Source organism: Oncorhynchus mykiss, chromosome 25, assembly GCF_057628025.1.
Source record: "Oncorhynchus mykiss isolate SJ-2025 chromosome 25, ASM5762802v1, whole genome shotgun sequence".
Classification (NCBI taxonomy): domain Eukaryota; kingdom Metazoa; phylum Chordata; class Actinopteri; order Salmoniformes; family Salmonidae; genus Oncorhynchus; species Oncorhynchus mykiss.
This window is the reverse complement of record NC_143046.1, coordinates 19,459,409-19,477,500: the sequence shown is the minus strand read 5'-3', so window position 1 is coordinate 19,477,500 and position 18,092 is coordinate 19,459,409. Positions and strand designations below refer to the sequence as shown.

Genomic DNA, 18,092 nt, shown 5'->3' with positions numbered 1-18,092 from the left:
ACCGCCCGAACTAGGAGAGGAACCACCTTCGGTGGAAGACGTGACAACTTTAAACATTGCCAGTTTAGATAATGTTTACATACCCTACATTACTCATCTCATATGTATATACTGTACTCTATACCATCTACTGCGTCTTGTCTATGCCGTTTGGCCATCGCTCATCCATATATTTATTTGTACATATTCTTATTCATTCCTTTACACTTGTGTGAATAAGGTAGTTGTTGTGAAATTGTTAGATTACTTGTTAGATATTACTGCACGGTCGGAACTAGAAGCACAGGCATTGTGCTACACTCACATTAACATCTGCTAACCATGTGTATGTGACCAATAAAATGTGATTTGATTTGCACAATCGAGAGCATCCTGTCAGGCTGTATGGCACTGCCTGGTACGGCAACTGCACCGCCCTCAACTGTAAGGCTCTCCAGAGGGTGGTGCTGTCTGCACAACGCATCACCGGGGGTAAACTACCTGCCCTCCAGGACACCTGTTCACCCCGTTACCATCCAGATGGCGAGGTCAGTACAGGTGCATCAAAGCTGGGACCGAGAGACTGAAAAACAGCTTCTATCTCAAGGCCATCAGACTGTTAAACAGCAATCACTAACTCAGAGAGGCTGCTGCCGACTTACAGACTCAAATCATTGGCCACTTTAATAAATGGATCACAAGTCACTTTAAACAATGCCACTTTAATAATGTTTACATATATTACATTACTCATGGTATCTTTTACCATCTATTGCATCTTGCTTATGCCGCTTGGCCATCACTCATCCACATATTCATATGCAAATATTCTTATTCCATCCCTTTATATTTGTGTGTATTAGGTAGTTGTGTAGAATTGTTAGATTACTTGTTAGATATTACTGCACTGTCGGAACTAGAGGCACAAGCATTTCGCTACACTCACATTAACATCTGCTAACCATGTGTATTTGACCAATACAATTTAATTTGATATAAACTCAGGTTTATAGACTCTCTAGACTCAGGTGTATTGACGATGTACTCAGGTATATAGACCCAGGTGTATAGACTCTCTAGACACAGGTGTATAGACTCAGGGTATAAACTATAGATTCAGGTACATAGACTCTCTAGATGCAGGTATGTAGACTCTCTAGAGTCAGGTGTATAGAATCTCTAGACTCAGGTGTATGGACTCAGTTGTGGACTATAGACTCAGCTCTCTAGACTCAGGTGTATAGACTCTATAGACTCAGCTCTCTAGACTCAGGTGTAGACTATAGACTCAGCTCTCTAGACTCAGGTGTATGTACTCAGGTGTAGACTCTATAGACTCAGCCTTCTAGCCTCAGGTGTTGACTCTATAGACTCAGGTGTATAGACTCTCTAGACTCAGCTCTCTAATATACTCTGGTGTATCATCTCTCTAGACTCAGGTGCATATAGTCTATACTCAGGTGTGTTGACTCAGATGTATAGACTCTATAGACTCAAGTCTCTAAACTCAGGTGTATAGACTCTCTAGACTCAGCTCTCTAGACGCAAGTGCATAGACTCTATATACTCTGGTGTATCAACTCTCTAGACTCAGGTGTATAGACTCTATAGACTCAAGTCTCTAAACTCAGGTGTATAGACTCAGGTGTATAGACTATAGACTCAGGTGTCTAGACTCTATAGACTCAGGTGTCTAGACTCTATAGACTCAGGTGTCTAGACTCTATAGACTCAGCTCTCTAGACTCAGGTGCATATAGTCTATAGACTCAGGTGTATAGACTCTATAGACTCAGCTCTATAGACGCAAGTGCATAAACTCTATATACTCAGGTGTATAGACACTGTAGACTAAGGTGTACAGACTCTATAGACTCAGCTCTCTTGTCTCAGGTGCATATAGTCTATAGACTCAGGTGTATAGACTCAGGTGTATAGACTCTATAGACTCAGCTCTCTATATTCAGGTGTATACTCTATAGACTCAGCTGTATAGACTATAGACTCAGCTCTCTAGAATCAAGTGTAGACTCTATAGACCCATGTAGACTCTAGAGACTCAGGTGTATAGACTCAGGTATATACTCTATAGACTCAGCTCTGTAGACTCAGGTGTAGACTCTATGAACTCAGGTGTATAGACTCTCTAGACTCAGGTGTATAGACTATAGACTCAGGTATATAGACTATATAGACTCAGTGCATAGATTATACAATATACTCTGGATTATAGACTCTCTAGACTCAGGTGTATAGACCTAGGTGTATAGACTATAGATCCAGGTGTATAGACTATAGATTCAGGTGTCTAGATTCTATAGATTCAGCTCTCTAGACTCAGGTGTATAGACTATAGACACAGGTGTATAGACTATAGACTCAGGTGTATAGCCTATAGAATCAGGTGTATATATAGAATCAGGTGTATAGACTACAGAATCAGGAGTATACTCTATAGACTCAGTTCTCTAGACTCAAGTAAATAGACTCTCTAGACTCAGGTGTATAGACTCTCTAGACTCAGGTGTATAGACTACAGACTCAGGTGTAAAGACAATAGACTCATGCGTATAGAATCTCTAGACTCAGGTATATAGACTCTCTAGACTCATGTGTATAGAATCTCTAGACTCAGGTGTATAGACTCTATAGACCCAGGTGTATAGACTACAGACTCAGGTGTTTAGATGGGTCTAGACTCTATAAACTCAGGTGTATAGAATCAGGTGCATAGACCCCACTCAGAAACCCAACCACATAACTGTAGTAACGCACATCCCTTTGTTTCCATGTTCACACCGGTCCGTCTTTCAGGATGCAATAATGCTCATATTTATCTGATCAGATCAATGCCATATCCAGGTATAGTGAATTATATTTGTCTGATCAGATAAACATCATATCCAGGTATAGTAAATGCAGTATTTCCAAGTGGTACATTCATTCCTTAGTGTCTATGTGTGCAGGAATATCTAGCAGGAAGTGTTTAACTATCATACTGCCTCCTCTCTTTCCATGAAGATAGAATGGCAGGCAGTTTCCTGGAGACTCTCAGGTCCTTGGTTGTCACAAGGTCATAGGGAAGATTTTAATTGCTGTGGGCTGTTATGTGCTTTCATGGGCCTAGCCATGATAAATTACTCATTGGTTGAAAAGCTAGTCTATATAAACAAGCTTATCTCCTATCCTCTGTAATGAAAAATGAGTTGTGAGTATCATTGTTAATCACAGTAATTGTTAATGTTAAGAGGGCTGGTTTTCACCATCTCCCCCTTATTGATTGATTTTTTTTACATTACAATTCTGCTGCTTCCGCCTCACATTCTAATTCCATATAATCCTCCTAATTAGTTATGTTTGGCCCCGTGTCTCTCATATACACTTATCTACAACACAAAGGGAACTGCTTCTCCCACTACTCACACATTATAGTGTAGATATCCATGGTCTGTATCCATGGTCTGTCTCCATGGTCTGTATCTCTATGATCTATCTCCATGGTCTGTGTCTCCATGATCTGTCTCCATGGTCTGTGTCTCCATGTTCTGTCTACATGGTACATGTGTCCATAGTCTGTATCCATGGTCTGTAAATTCATGGTCTGTGTCCATGGTCTGTCTTAATGGTCTGTACATCCATGGTCTGTGTCCATGGTCTGTATCCATGGTCTGTCTTCGTGGTCTGTCTCCATGGTCTGTCTTCGTGGTCTGTAAATCCATGGTCTGTCTCCATGGTCTGTCTCCATGGTCAGTCTCCGTGGTCTGTAAATCCATGGTCTGTCTCCATGGTCAGTCTCCATGGTCTGTAAAGCTATGGTCTGTCTCCATGGTCAGTGTCTCCATGGTCAGTGTCTCCATGGTCAGTGTCTCCATGGTTAGAGCATTCGGCCAGTAGCCAAAAGGTTGCTGGATCGAATCCCCGAGCTGACAAGATAAAGATCTGTCGTTCTGCCCCATAGCAAGGCAGTTAACCCACTGTTCCCCGGGTGCCGTGGATGTCGATTGAGGCAGCCCCCTGCGCCTCTCTGATTCAGGTTAAATGCAGAACACACATTTCAACTGAAGGCTTTCAGTTGTACAACTGACTAGGTATCCCCCTTTCTCCCTAAATCCATGGTCTGTGTCTCCATTTTCTGTCTCAATGGTCTGTATCCAAGGTCTGTGTTTACATGGTATGTGTCCATGGTCTGTGTCTCCATGGTCTGTGGATCCATGGTCTGTGTCTCCATTGCCTGTATCCATGGTCTGTGTCCATGGTCTGTTTCCGTGATCTGTGTCTCCATGGTCTGTGTTTCCATGGTCTGTGTCTCCATGGTCTGCGTCTCCATGGTCTGTATCTCCATGGTATGTGTCTCCATGATCTGTGTCTCCATGGTCTGTGTCTCCATTATCTGTGTCTCCATGGTCTGTATCTCCATGGTCTGTGTCTCTGTAACGGATGTGAAACGGCTAGCTTAGTTAGCGGTGCGCGCTAAATAGCGTTTCAATCGGTGACGTCACTTGCTCTGAGACCTTGAAGTAGTAGTTCCCCTTGCTCTGCAAGGGCCGCGGCTTTTGTGGAGCGATGGGTAACGATGCTTCGAGGGTGACTGTTGATGTGTGCAGAGGGTCCCTGGTTCGCGCCCGGGTATGGGTGAAGGGACGGTTTAAAATTATACTGTTACATCTCCATGGTCTGTGTCCATGGTCTGTATCTCAGTGGTCTGTGTCTCCATGGTCTGTATCAATGATCTGTGTCTCCATGATCTGTGTCTCCATGGTCTGTGTCTCCATGGTTTGTGGATTTTACAACTGCAACATAAAAACTACTGATTTTAAACTTTAATTCTGAGCTAGATTAGTGACTAACTACAATCAAGATGATCCGCCAGCTCTTGCAATGGGGAGGGCTTTGATACCGTGAAGCCTAATTCATTTTATTTATTTGTCAAAAGGAGAAATCACTTAATTTAGATTTCTCAAGATGGATTTATTAGTGCAGAGAATTTAGCTGATGTAATACTCTCATAATCAGGTAATATCACAGAGACACTGAGACGCTGCTGTGGTTAGGGCTCAGGGTTCGCTTATACTTCTTCGATTTATGAATATTAGTGATCTTCACCAGAATTTGAGTGGGAGATCGGATTGCATACTACCTATTACACAATAATACAATTACACTGTTGAGTAATTAAATGAGTTATCAGTAACTAAGTGATAAATCAATAGACAACAGTTTAATCTTAGCCAACTAAACAACTGAAGTAACAGGAAAGCCCTACTACCTACTACAGCTAACTTTTCAGCTAGTTCTGACTGAAGCGGAAGAGTATTATGTAGCTAATTAGTTTAATAGAATGGAAAGTGAAATGTTTCAATATTTCATGGCACCTGCATGATTGTTATGATGTTAATGAATGATCTGTTTGGCAGTTAAAACAAACCCAAGGCCCCAGCCACCACTAACTCTGTGAGGTTGTGCGATGGGAAGTCATTAACCTTTCCACTGCAATAGGATTCTCTTACAAGATCATCACCATGTTGATTATATAATTATTATAAATTCAATCTCTCCGTGTGGTTGGCGTTGTTAATTACTTGTCGGTAATCAGTGTCTGCTGATTATGCTGCTTCCTTGCGTCGCTTCAGAGAAGGCGGCATGGTGGAATTAGTGTGACTGGGCTATGTCCCGCTCCAGATAGCTGGCTAGCTACCCCCCCCCCCCCCCCCCCCCCCCCACTAGAGCCTCCTCATGGGTGAACACTAGGCAGGCAGCCACGGCAGGCGCCAAATCTACTCACAATTAATTATCTTTTCAGTGGGAAAGATCCGTGCCAGATCGCAGATTTTTTCTGTCTAATTAGTAGGGGCTTCTTCAATTATCCAGAGCAGGGAACCAAGTCCCCATTTGTCAATAAATCCACCAGGGCAATAGAAGCTCATTTGAGGCTAAATTTAGGAAATGATCCTATTTACAGACATGCCAATAAGCTACATGAAAGAGCTGAATAGTGTTGAACACTTCTTTCCGTGTTTCTCTTTAGAGGTAATTGCTGTCAGAGATTTAAGGGAGGAGGAGGGTTTTACTGTAACAGCTGGTAGGAATGAACAGAACTAGTTTCTTAGATCAGTACAAATAATCACAATTAGGTTATCATGGCAAATGGCAGACTGAGTGAGGATTCATTCGTTCATCAAATCTTTCCCATAAACTATAGAAATAACACAATGTTCCATCTAACAGGATCGGAGGTTTAGATATTTTGCGTGGAAATATTCGTAGATATTCTCCTCCTCCAGTAACACTGGTAAATGATGTGATGTGCATTAGCTGAACATCTCTCCAGATGACAGCAGACTGGTAGTGGTGACATGACAGGAGTCTATGCTACATTTACATGTTCTCCACTGATCACCGTTTCATCCCAGCATCCCGCCAGTCGACCCACCCAGAGAATACATTTCTCAATTCACTGATTCTCAACCTTAGGAGAGGAGTTTTGTGCATGTTTCTGTTTTCAATGATATTGTTAATTTCAACAACTTGTGACATGATACGCTTGTCTCACCAGCATCATACTGTAGCTGTCTACCAACACTATGCTATTGGGTTGTATTGGGTTTTATTGGGTTGTAGACTATGGACCCCATCTATCCCCACCTCCATTGGTGAAGTGACACTTTGGGGAGGCATACAGCAATGTTAATTTAGCCCTGCGGGTTTTCATTCCCCAACCGTAACAGAATAGGACTTAAGGTCCTACTAAATGATTTTAATTAAAGATAAGTTCCCTTTGTCTGAGTCCATGCTTAGGCTACTAATCTGAATTCAATACATCCATATGTGGCAGGTAGGAGGCTAATGTGTAAACAGGGAAAATATTGAAACCCATTGCATTTAATTTGGCTGTGATCAATTCAGATTGACTGCACTTAACATGCAAATGCTTCTCAGGTCAAATCTCCCTTTCTCTACATTGGCAGTGGTCCCAGAACTGTAGCTCTCCTTTATCTCTCCTTCCTCTTACAAGACACCAGTATCCACCCCACTGGTCACATAACAGCCCTGTCTGGGAAAATGGGTACATATCATTAATTCATAAGTCCAAAAATGGATGCAGCAACAGCAGATTGCCACTTTAAGCCATTTGGGTGGGAGAAGGGAGACAAAAACCATCTTCGAGCCAGGTTGTTGTTGACTACTTAATTAATCTCAGCATCAAATACAGGCAAAACATATATTGAAGAGAAACAATTCTATCAAAAGCTAGGTAAAACACCTTTGGGAACATTCCCATTGCCTCTAAAATCTAAACTTAACCCCTGTTGTCACGTTTGTCATAAGGAGTAGACCAAGATGCAGCGTGGTATGTTTCCCTCCATTTTGGAATAGAAAACTTCAAAGAACAAAACAACAAAGCGAACAAACGAACCGTGAAGCTATAATAATGCTCACAGGCAACTATACATAGACAAGATCCCACAAAGCACAATGGGGAAATGGCTACCTAAATATGATCCCCAATCAGAGACAATGATAAACAGCTGTCTCTGATTGGGAACCATACCAGGCCAACATATATATACAATTCCCATAGATAACCCACCCTTAATCACACCCCGGCCTAACTAACATAGAGAATAAACAGCTCTCTATGGTCAGGGCATGAAACCTGTATAATTTCCTTTCCTGCAGTCAAATGATCAAATCATCCTCTAGTGGCTTCATGGGTGGAATTTTATTAATCTTTTTCCTAATTAATAAACATAGCTTTTTTTTTACGTAAATCTGGTGTTTCTATGTCAAATGATTGTATTATATTTCAGTCTTCTGTGATGCATATAAAGTGTTATATGCAAACTCAAAATTGAATACATTTCAACTCTATATCTGACATGGTACAGGTGTCTTTTTTATAAGACTACCAAGAAACACTGTTTGTGACCCTGATTTAGCCCACTGCAGTAAAAGGTTAAAGTTCATATTGAAAAAAACTGAAAAATAAACAGTGTGTTTGCTGGAGTGTGAATGCTGGAGTGTGTTTGCTGGAGTGTGTTTGCTGTAGTGTGTTTGCTGGAGTGTGTTTGCTGGAGTGTGTTTGCTGGAGTGTGTTTGCTGGAGTGTGTTTGCTGGAGTGTATTTTCTGTAGTGTGTTTGCTGGAGTGTGTTTGCTGGAGTGTTTGCTGGAGTGTGTTTTCTGGAGTGTGTTTGCTGTAGTGTGTTTGCTGTAGTGTGTTTGCTGGAGTGTGTTTTCTGGAGTGTGTTTGCTGAAGTGTGTTTACTGAAGTGTGTTTGCTGGAGTGTGTTTGCTGGAGTATGTTTGCTGAAGTGTGTTTGCTGGAGTATGTTTTCTGGAGTGTGTTTTCTGGAGTGTGTTTGCTGGAGTGTGTTTGCTGGAGTGTGTTTGCTGAAGTGTGTTTTATGGAGTGTGTTTTCTGAAGTGTGTTTGCTGGAGTGTGTTTGCTGGAGTGTGTTTGCTGGAGTGTGTTTTCTGGAGTGTGTTTGCTGTAGTGTGTTTGCTGTAGTGTGTTTGCTGTAGTGTGTTTTCTGGAGTGTGTTTGCTGAAGTGTGTTTGCTGAAGTGTGTTTGCTGGAGTGTGTTTGCTGGAGTATGTTTGCTGAAGTGTGTTTGCTGGAGTGTGTTTGCTGAAGTGTGTTTTATGGAGTGTGTTTTCTGGAGTGTGTTTGCTGGAGTGTTTGATGGAGTGTGTTTGCTGTAGTGTGTTTGCTGTAGTGTGTTTGCTGTAGTGTGTTTGCTGTAGTGTGTTTGCTGTAGTGTGTTTGCTGTAGTGTGTTTTCTGGAGTGTGTTTGCTGAAGTGTGTTTGCTGAAGTGTGTTTGCTGAAGTGTGTTTGCTAAAGTGTGCTTGCTGGAGTATGTTTGCTGAAGTGTGTTTTCTGGAGTGTGTTTTCTGGAGTGTGTTTGCTGTAGTGTGTTTGCTGTAGTGTGTTTGCTGTAGTGTGTTTTCTGGAGTGTGTTTGCTGAAGTGTGTTTTCTGGAGTGTGTTTGCTGTAGTGTGTTTGCTGTAGTGTGTTTGCTGTAGTGTGTTTGCTGTAGTGTGTTTGCTGTAGTGTGTTTTCTGGAGTGTGTTTGCTGAAGTGTGTTTGCTGAAGTGTGTTTGCTGGAGTGTGTTTGCTGGAGTATGTTTGCTGAAGTGTGTTTGCTGGAGTGTGTTTGCTGAAGTGTGTTTTATGGAGTGTGTTTTCTGGAGTGTGTTTGCTGGAGTATGTTTGCTGGAGTATGTTTGCTGAAGTGTGTTTTATGGAGTGTGTTTGCTGAAGTGTGTTTTATGGAGTGTGTTTTCTGGAGTGTGTTTGCTGGAGTGTGTTTGCTGGAGTGTGTTTTCTGGAGTGTGTTTGCTGAAGTATGTTTGCTGGAATGTGTTTGCTGGAGTGTGTTTGCTGGAGTGTGTTTTCTGGAGTGTGTTTGCTGGAGTGTATTTTCTGTAGTGTGTTTGCTGGAGTGTGTTTGCTGGAGTGTTTGCTGGAGTGTGTTTTCTGGAGTGTGTTTGCTGTAGTGTGTTTGCTGTAGTGTGTTTGCTGTAGTGTGTTTTCTGGAGTGTGTTTGCTGGAGTGTGTTTGCTGGAGTGTGTTTGCTGGAGTGTGTTTGCTGAAGTGTGTTTTATGGAGTGTGTTTTCTGGAGTGTGTTTGCTGGAGTATGTTTGCTGGAGTATGTTTGCTGAAGTGTGTTTTCTGGAGTGTGTTTTCTGGAGTGTGTTTGCTGGAGTATGTTTGCTGAAGTGTGTTTGCTGGAGTATGTTTTCTGAAGTGTGTTTGCTGGAGTGTGTTTGCTGGAGTGTATTTGCTGGAGTGTGTTTGCTGGAGTGTGTTTGCTGGAGTGTGTTTGCTGTAGGCGAGAGCAGAAGAAGCCAGTGAATCAATAAAAAATGGTCAAGTCTTTGTTATTGTTCGAATTACACATTTCCACACTGCTGCTCTGTAAAGGGGCTTGTTAAGCATTTAATAGATGAACGCTCCATGGGGTCTGTATCAGGAGTGAGTGGAACAATCGCACAGTTTTACAAGGTAAGCATGCTCAAATTGATTTGTTAAACAGCATTTTTAACTCCCCCTGTTTCCACTGGCCGTTGTTTGCCCTTTGCGAGTGCCACCGAGACGACGGTAATTACAGCAAAATGTAGCGCTGTATCTGTGAATAATTTCATGAAGCAAAAAGCCGTTTTGACATCAGTAAGAGGCTGACACACTTATTGCTTCCCACCGAGACACATCAAGGAAGTTTCAGATATTTAATTTGCAATTATGCTCCCCGTTCCATCTCGGTCACATTAGCGACCTGCTGGAGACATGACAGCAGAGAAAACAGGGCTGTAAATAAGAACAATATCAACAACTAAAGGAAGATAATGAGGCCTCGCCCAGGGAGAGACGTGACGACCGGTGGAATCAGCAGGCTAAACAGGGACACAGTCAGAATGCTTAATCACCAAGGAAGGAGGAGGAAACAGGGAAACCCAGAGAGAGCTGGGGATCATACTGAATACTGCCATGATGGATCATACTGACTACTGCCATGATGGATCATACTGACTACTGCCATGATGGATCATACTGACTACTGCCATGATGGGACTGCAGCCCATCTCTACTGAAGCTACCACTTCATGACCATCACATGTAGGGTCAAAACTCTGTAAGGCCAGATGGTCTGAACTTTCAGTGACATTTTTAAAAATGTGTTCATACCTTTATGTGAAATGTATTATGTAACTCAGATAATGTTTGCGTTTTGAGTATTTATCATAGAACAGTAACGGTTCACCCCAAAAAGTGTATCTTAAAAATGTTCAGATAAATTAGTTTCTCCCACGTTGGCAGAGTGGTATCTAGGTGCTCTGCTTGACTCCAGGGCAGTGAGGGACTGTGTGTGTGTGTGTGCGTGTGTTTTCACGTGGGGAAAAGACACCGGTATAAAGGATGAAATTGAACGGATTAGCATGGGCCGTTCTGCTTTTGATTGCCTCTGACTGAAAATATTTGAAAGCCACCAGGGGCCCCTCAGATGTTATGATATGGTCAATTCAGCCCCCCTTTGTGTTTTGCGACGGGTTCCTGTTATAGAAATTGAATTGATATTTTGTAAACTTCATTTGCGGATAATGTGATCTGACAGGGACAAATTCAGAGCCGAATTGTTTTCAAACCGACTCCAAATGAAAGTTATTATGGGGTAAATGGGCATTTCTTTGTCTTCCCTCTTCCCCTCCTGCATTGGCCCAGTCCCTTATACCCTGAATATGTATCCATTTTCAGGGTAATTGAATTGATACTGTCATGTGCAGGGCAAACAGCATCACGCAGCAGGGCGGATAGCCCAGGTGATTGAATTGGAAAGGGGAGAAAATATTTCCTTCTGTGCAAGCCCACTAGGTCACAGTGTCATCATAAGATAGACACACCTCACTGTTTTCTGATTACACAGACGGCCCCAATTGTCTTTCCAATAATCTCCCCCTGATATAATGCAGACTTTTCCAATTCCGCAGGCTCCAGCCAGACCTCAGATGTGTTACATATTAATTCCCCTCCCCGGAAAATTTGCTCAGCTTTAGTTCAAATTCAGTTAGCTGGATTGATGAAAGTGGCAAAAGGATACGACGTTTACTGATTCTCCCTTTTCACCTTTGATTAGCTCCACTTGTGAATTATTCCTCTGCTGTCACTGCTATTAAGCTGCCGGGAGGCCCGGACTGCAGCTCCACAGAGGGAAAATGAGGTGGGCCAGCCACTGCAACCTGCTGCGCACTGCTCTCTCTACACCTGCCCTAGGGCTAGGCAACAAGGACAGGGGGAAAAGAAGGTGTTTTATACCAAAACTAATGTGTGGGGTAATGCCAACGCAATAACACTGAGAAACCTGATGAATCCTGTTATAATGCAGATATTTGCTGTGCCTGACTTGGGGTCGACTGACACTTGTGTTTGAGGCTGCATCTTATTTTTTCTGAACCACTTATATTAGGTGGGATGTTAAACTCCTCCTGTACACTAAAACCATTTACATACAGACAACAAAAAAAGAACAGTGTGAACTTGTATTTACACAATAGGTCTTTGTTAGTGAGTAAACACAAGCCTAATTACCTATCTCATGTTAAATAATTCTTTATGGACATTTAGAGGGCATGTCATTTCCACGGTCATAAACATTGACTTGGGTCTGCAGGACATGACTTGAATTCTGCCATAAAAATCATCTCTGATGGCAATCTGCCAAGCTAGCTTGATGTTGGCGCTCACACTTTGTCATAAAATACTAATTGCTTATTGACCAAGACTCTATATGGAGATAAGAGGCAGCGTGGACGCCAAGCATAAAGGAACAGATATCACGGGTCATTTGGAAATGTGATGGGAGGAGGTGAGTACTTAGTGCAAGTGTCTGAGAAATCTATTCACCCCCATGTTCATATTTATGTCCACAGAGACTGTGGAAGAATTTAAGGTTAACCCACTGTCATTTTCCCCTGCAGTATCAACAACATCACAGTTCATCCTCCCTGTGCACTTCACCCAATTCATGGTGTGACTGTGATCAGTGTGATGTGACTATGGCAGGTGTGCATTTGACCATTTAACAGTGGAGGGACAAACCCTGGTGGTCTTGCAGACAGACAGGCAGCCAGGATGACTGTCAGACATTCAGTGACAGACACAGCAGACCATTTCTGCTCAATGTGCACCCACAGAGAGCACACTACCTTACAGGAGGCTAAAGATCTTTTTATGCTATGATTTCCAAAATGGTGTATTAACTGCAAATATGTAAGGCTCCAGCTAAGTGGACTGTTAATGGGTTAGATAGACTTGGGCTCTCAAAGACACTCAGAGAAACAAGTTGATGGGAGAAATTCCAATTGATGGTGGGTGGGACCATTAGGACGAGGGCTAGCTGATTAAAGCCACACCTCTTTATTTGGTCTCTATTTCATTAAATAGTAGGATCTATTAAAGATGCACTCCGGGATATTAAGCCCAACAAATTCGCAACATATTACACAAAACGGGATGCGTTACACAATTGGATAACATAGTACACAATTGGATAACATAGTACACAATTGGATGACATAGTACACAATTGGATGACATAGTACACAAAAACAGGGACCCGTTTTGACTCGTGAGCACCACTTTCAAAACCACTGGCTGAAATTATACAAAAGTTTGAGAGTGCATCTAACAGATAAAAGGCCATGGTCATTTTCTAAGGCTATTCAAGGAGGAGCTTGGTTTGGTTCTGTAGCTTTTATTCATTAATCCTATTTTTAAGTGCTAGTATCAACTTATTGAATAGGGGCAACTGCTTCTCAATGAACCTACATGGTAGAAAAATAAATTAAATGTATGAATAAAACAGCATATTTGACTCTATGTGCATTATTCAGAACATATTGTATGAAAATGTCTTGTGATTGTTTTAGATTCACCTGCTGACTTTGATCTAAGTGTCTGTAGTCACTCACTGTCCCTCTTAAAACAGAAAATCAATGAATCCATTTCTAACCTTTACTCCTTTTATGAAATCACTGAAGTTGCTGCACTGTGATTGGGAATGGTTCCCTCAGGATGAATCTATACTTGGTTAACGTTATGTGAATATTCTGTTGCAAGCAAGAAAAACTTTTACATTGCGTTCAATACATGTCCCCTGCAGCTAAATGAATGCACCGTACATTATTTTCATATAGCCCTAAAAGTACAATGTCAGCAAACATGGGAACACATAACACTGATGCCTGTGTAAAATAGAAAGCCATATAAAATACACATTTGGTAATTTAGACAACAATATTGAAGAACCAAGTTAGGAGATAGAGGAGATAGAAACAGATACAGTGACACACACACACACACACACACACACAGACACACACAGACACACACACACACACTCACACACACACACCAGTTAGCGCTTCTGATTTCTTTCTGTGCCATGAAATTCCAGCCAAATGTAGTGTCCTGCCTCCCCTCCACAACTGAATGTGTTCTATTATTATGGTGTGGATGTCTGGGACAGGATTAGGCTGTGAGGCTGTGTGGACTGTTATTATTACAGAAGATCAGGACTTACACAGAGAGACACACACACAGAGGTCCCCAAGGCCTGATGATACACTGTTATTTCTGCATCATAACTTCAGAATCATTTTCCTCAAAAGGAACGTGCCTTTTAGATCATTAAAAAAATTCACAGACCAGATCCAATTTGAGATTATTCTATATGAAGTATCAAATAAAATATAATGTTATTTGTCACATGCTCCAAATGCAGACCTTAATGCTGTGTGTCTATGTGTTTCTTAGTAGGAGGCAATCTGTAAGCCAACTCTAAATCACCAAACAAAACATTGAGACAAGACAATCACCATGGAACTATCATTGGCAAATGGCTCCCCAACCCTTCTCCAACATGTATTCTGTCCAGTCAGAGAGTACCTCTGCCAGGTGATGGTGCTTAGGGCAATAGGCTGAATGAAAGAAAGAGCTCCCTCAGTTATATCCTGATCAACTTCCTCACAACTACTTCACACAAATTGTTGTGTCTTCAACACTGGTTCAGTTAAACAGCCTTTTACCTCAGTATGAATCAGTAGACAGCCAATACTCTGCAACCAATATTCCAACACTTCAACCATACAGCACACTGGATAATATCACAAAACCTCATACATTATAGTATCACTTTAAATGGTGAAATATGATTTCATATTTTTTTTGTGAGCATCAAGTATCCCATAGCAGAAAGCTTCATTGGGGTTTTCTTAGGTTCCAGATGCAGAGTTAAAGAAATGACTCCTTGTCCTGCTCTTGCTCAGTGGCTCAGTGCCACCCAATGATGGTGCTGTTTTCATCACCCGCCCCCCGAACCCCACCCCACCCACCCCAAAAAAGAGAGCATAAAAAAGCCATAGAGAGAAATTAGATTCCTTTTTTCCATTTATACAACTGTGATAGCAAGTAAAAAGACCAAACATTATTTGAAGATAGAAGATACCCATGATAAGGGGAGCTGGCGGGCCACGGTGGCGCTGTGACTATTTCATCTTCCATGGTAACTTAAACACCAGAGAAAGGCCTTCACACTCCATGGCCCACTGCTGGCTTGCCAAGATTGACTGGGATTGTAATAATTCATAGAGTTTGGGTTTCGTTCAAGCCAAGGTGAGGAATCACATCAAGCTCTGATCAGATGGCCTGAGAGACTCTCTCTCTCCGCTGCGTGTGTGTGTGTGTGTGTGTGTGTGTGTGTGTGTGTGTGTGTGTGTGTGTGTGCGTGCGTGCATGCGTGTGTGTGTGTGTGTGTGTAGCTGGTTAGTCTGTTCCAGGGGAGAGAGGGAAGGAATGGACTGGAGAGAGCAGGCTGCAGCGCTGCACTACATAACACTATGCCTGGACATCCATTACCCTTCCTTCAGAGCCTCTGGCCCACTGACATTAGGAATGTGTTTAGATACAGGGGGGCGCTCGCTCCTTACACTGCGTGACATTGGGAAAGCATGTTAAATTCATAGGCCTGGGGCGAGAGCTGTCACCGTCCTTGACCTGAAGTTAAATATGCCAGTTGCTAAGGGATGGACAGGTTGGTGCTCTAGGAAACTTGTTGGTTGGACAGGTAGGTACTGTTGCCTACTGTATGTGACTTAAAACAATGGACTGGTGATGAAGCTCCCCATTATGTTTAACAAGACTCCCAAATAAAAATTGCATAAACTAAATTGCCTATACTTGGAGAAATCTTTAGACACCCTTACACCAGTTTCTCCTGTGCTGTTTTGAGCCAAGGTCTAGAAGGCCATTCAGGATGACTCCTGCCTAAACAATGTGGATGACGCTGAAACTCACTTTGTCCACCCACCATCTTCATCCGCTTTCCCTGCATGCACTCAGCCACCCCCCCATCCCCCCTTCTTATCATTAGCTATATTCCCTTGGATACTGATACTAAATAAGTAGCCTTTACAGTGGGCCATTAAACTGGCATTTAGGCAACTGTGCGTGAAGAGCCTTCAGATAACGCTCAGAGCTGATGCAGAACCAAGTTTTTGAATCATAGCCGTCTGCAGGGTGCTTAAATCCCACCCGGCACTAAAGCATTCGAGGGTTTCATTAAAGAGGAAGTCACTCAGCAAGACAAATACCATCACAGTGAAGGAAGGGGAAAAAACATCAACAGCATGCACCCTAATCTACTGGTGGGGGGTATAATGATGTTATATTTCCTAATTGGATGTTTTGCTATATCAATGGAGGATTACATAGAATATAGGTTGCATTCTTTGTTGTTTCATTCAATGGTTCCAAATGTTGTTAAATTGGACAATATGGGTTCAAATGCTGCTCGTGTCTCCTTTTTAGAAGAAAGCCCTTTGCATGATTTGTTATCTTTGCCTTAACACGAAAAATGATACTCTGCCCTCAGCATGTGAACGTGAGATACAGATTATGAATAGCATTTCTGGTCTGAATAAACTGCCTCTTACAGACACGATCTGAGCCTTGTTGAGGCCCCACTCTACATCTGTAAGAGTCATTCATTCACAGGAGCTCTCCGCTTTCAAAAAGCCCTCCTGCCAATGCATTAAATCCATCAGCTGGCGGAGATAGCATCGTTTATAGGGATCGTTCATGATGTGCTGCCTGTCGGCAAAGTAGCCACCGTGGCTTGAAAAGCCTCTCTCCAATACCGTTTTTTTTCAACACAGTAAATCAGCACTTGAAATAAATATATATTTTAGGAAGATAACCCCCATTTCCGGCAAGTATTCATTGAAATGATGTAATAACTGCCATGGAAAAGGAGTAGACCAAGAGTAGAAAAAAATAACTAGATAAATATGGTATTTGCAAGTTCCTTTGTGGAATGGTCTTTTGTAGCGAGAGGAATTTAAACACCCAGAGGCAGAGTTAAAGTGAATGCCAAAACCCCTCTAAGCTTGTATGTCTAAAAAGAAATTCAATTAAATGGGATTTTAGGGTTCTGAATGCGCCGGAGTCTCCTCTCCACTGATAAGGGCTCCACCAAGCTGAAACCACCTTTATGCCGGGGAAATATCTGCTGCCTCTAAACGTGTAATCCTTGCTCAAAGCACAATATGGATCGCTGAAATATCAATGCACCCTGGAACCAATTTTAACACATCAAATCAACCAGGGGGTGAGAGTTGAAGATGGACTTCCTGTGGCTCAGACAGGGGGGGTCACACAAGATTTGGCATCGGACTCTGAAAAACCCCAGTGAAGCTCTCACAAAGGCTCCCACCCCACTCGACTCAGAGACCCACTCCTTATTGTTGCCTCTGGGTGACAGACATTTCATTCCCCTTTTCCTTTAAAGAGTTGAAGTACCTGCTCTACGGTAACTACTACAGATCATCTGTCCTTTATGAGTTCCTTATGAGTTCCTTACGAGTCCCTTACAAGTCCCTTACGATTCCCTTACAAGTCCCTTACGAGTCCCTTACAAGTCCCTTACGAGTCCCTTACGAGTCCCTTACAAGGTCCTTACGAGTTCCTTACGAGTTCCTTACGAGTTCCTTACGAGGTCCTTACGAGTTCCTTACGAGTTCCTTACGAGGTCCTTACGAGTTCCTTACGAGTCCTTTACAAGGTCCTTACGAGTCCCCTTACAAGGTCCTTACGAGTTCCTTACAAGTTCCTTACGAGTTCCTTACGAGTTCCTTACGAGTCCCTTACGAGTCCCTTACGAGGTCCTTACGAGTTCCTTATGAGTTCCTTACGAGTCCCTTACGAGTCCCTTACGAGTCCCTTATGAGGTCCTTACGAGTTCTTTATGAGTTCCCCAAAGGTGGCAAATGGTGGTCATTGAAGCTGTGTGTGAGAAAATAAAAGATTTAAGTGTGTACTGTAGGTTTCTGCATAAGCCTGTATGAAGTACTTACACTAGTCTGTGTTTTAGGAAACATATTGTTTAGATTTTAGTCATTGTGACTTTTAAATAGTCAATGGGTTAGTTTCAAACTATCATAAATCACTCAACTTAGAATAACCAACAATAACATGCACGAGACCAGAGGTAAGCATAATGTAAACGCTGTTTACCACCTTTTGTCAAAAAGTTAATTGAAAGTATAGTTACTTTAGGCTAC

The 18,092-nt window shown here is 42.3% G+C and overlaps 1 protein-coding gene across 1 annotated transcript in view; it reads right to left on the bottom strand.

Moving 5' to 3' along the window:
* Positions 1-4,395, bottom strand: part of LOC149971556 (uncharacterized) — an 18,859-nt gene extending 14,464 nt beyond the window's left edge. Inside the window, exon 1 of the mRNA XM_090219272.1 lies at positions 4,147-4,395. Coding sequence (XP_090075398.1) covers positions 4,147-4,395 — 249 coding nt within the window. The remainder of the gene's footprint in view (positions 1-4,146) is intronic.
* Between the last annotated feature and the right edge of the window lie 13,697 nt (positions 4,396-18,092).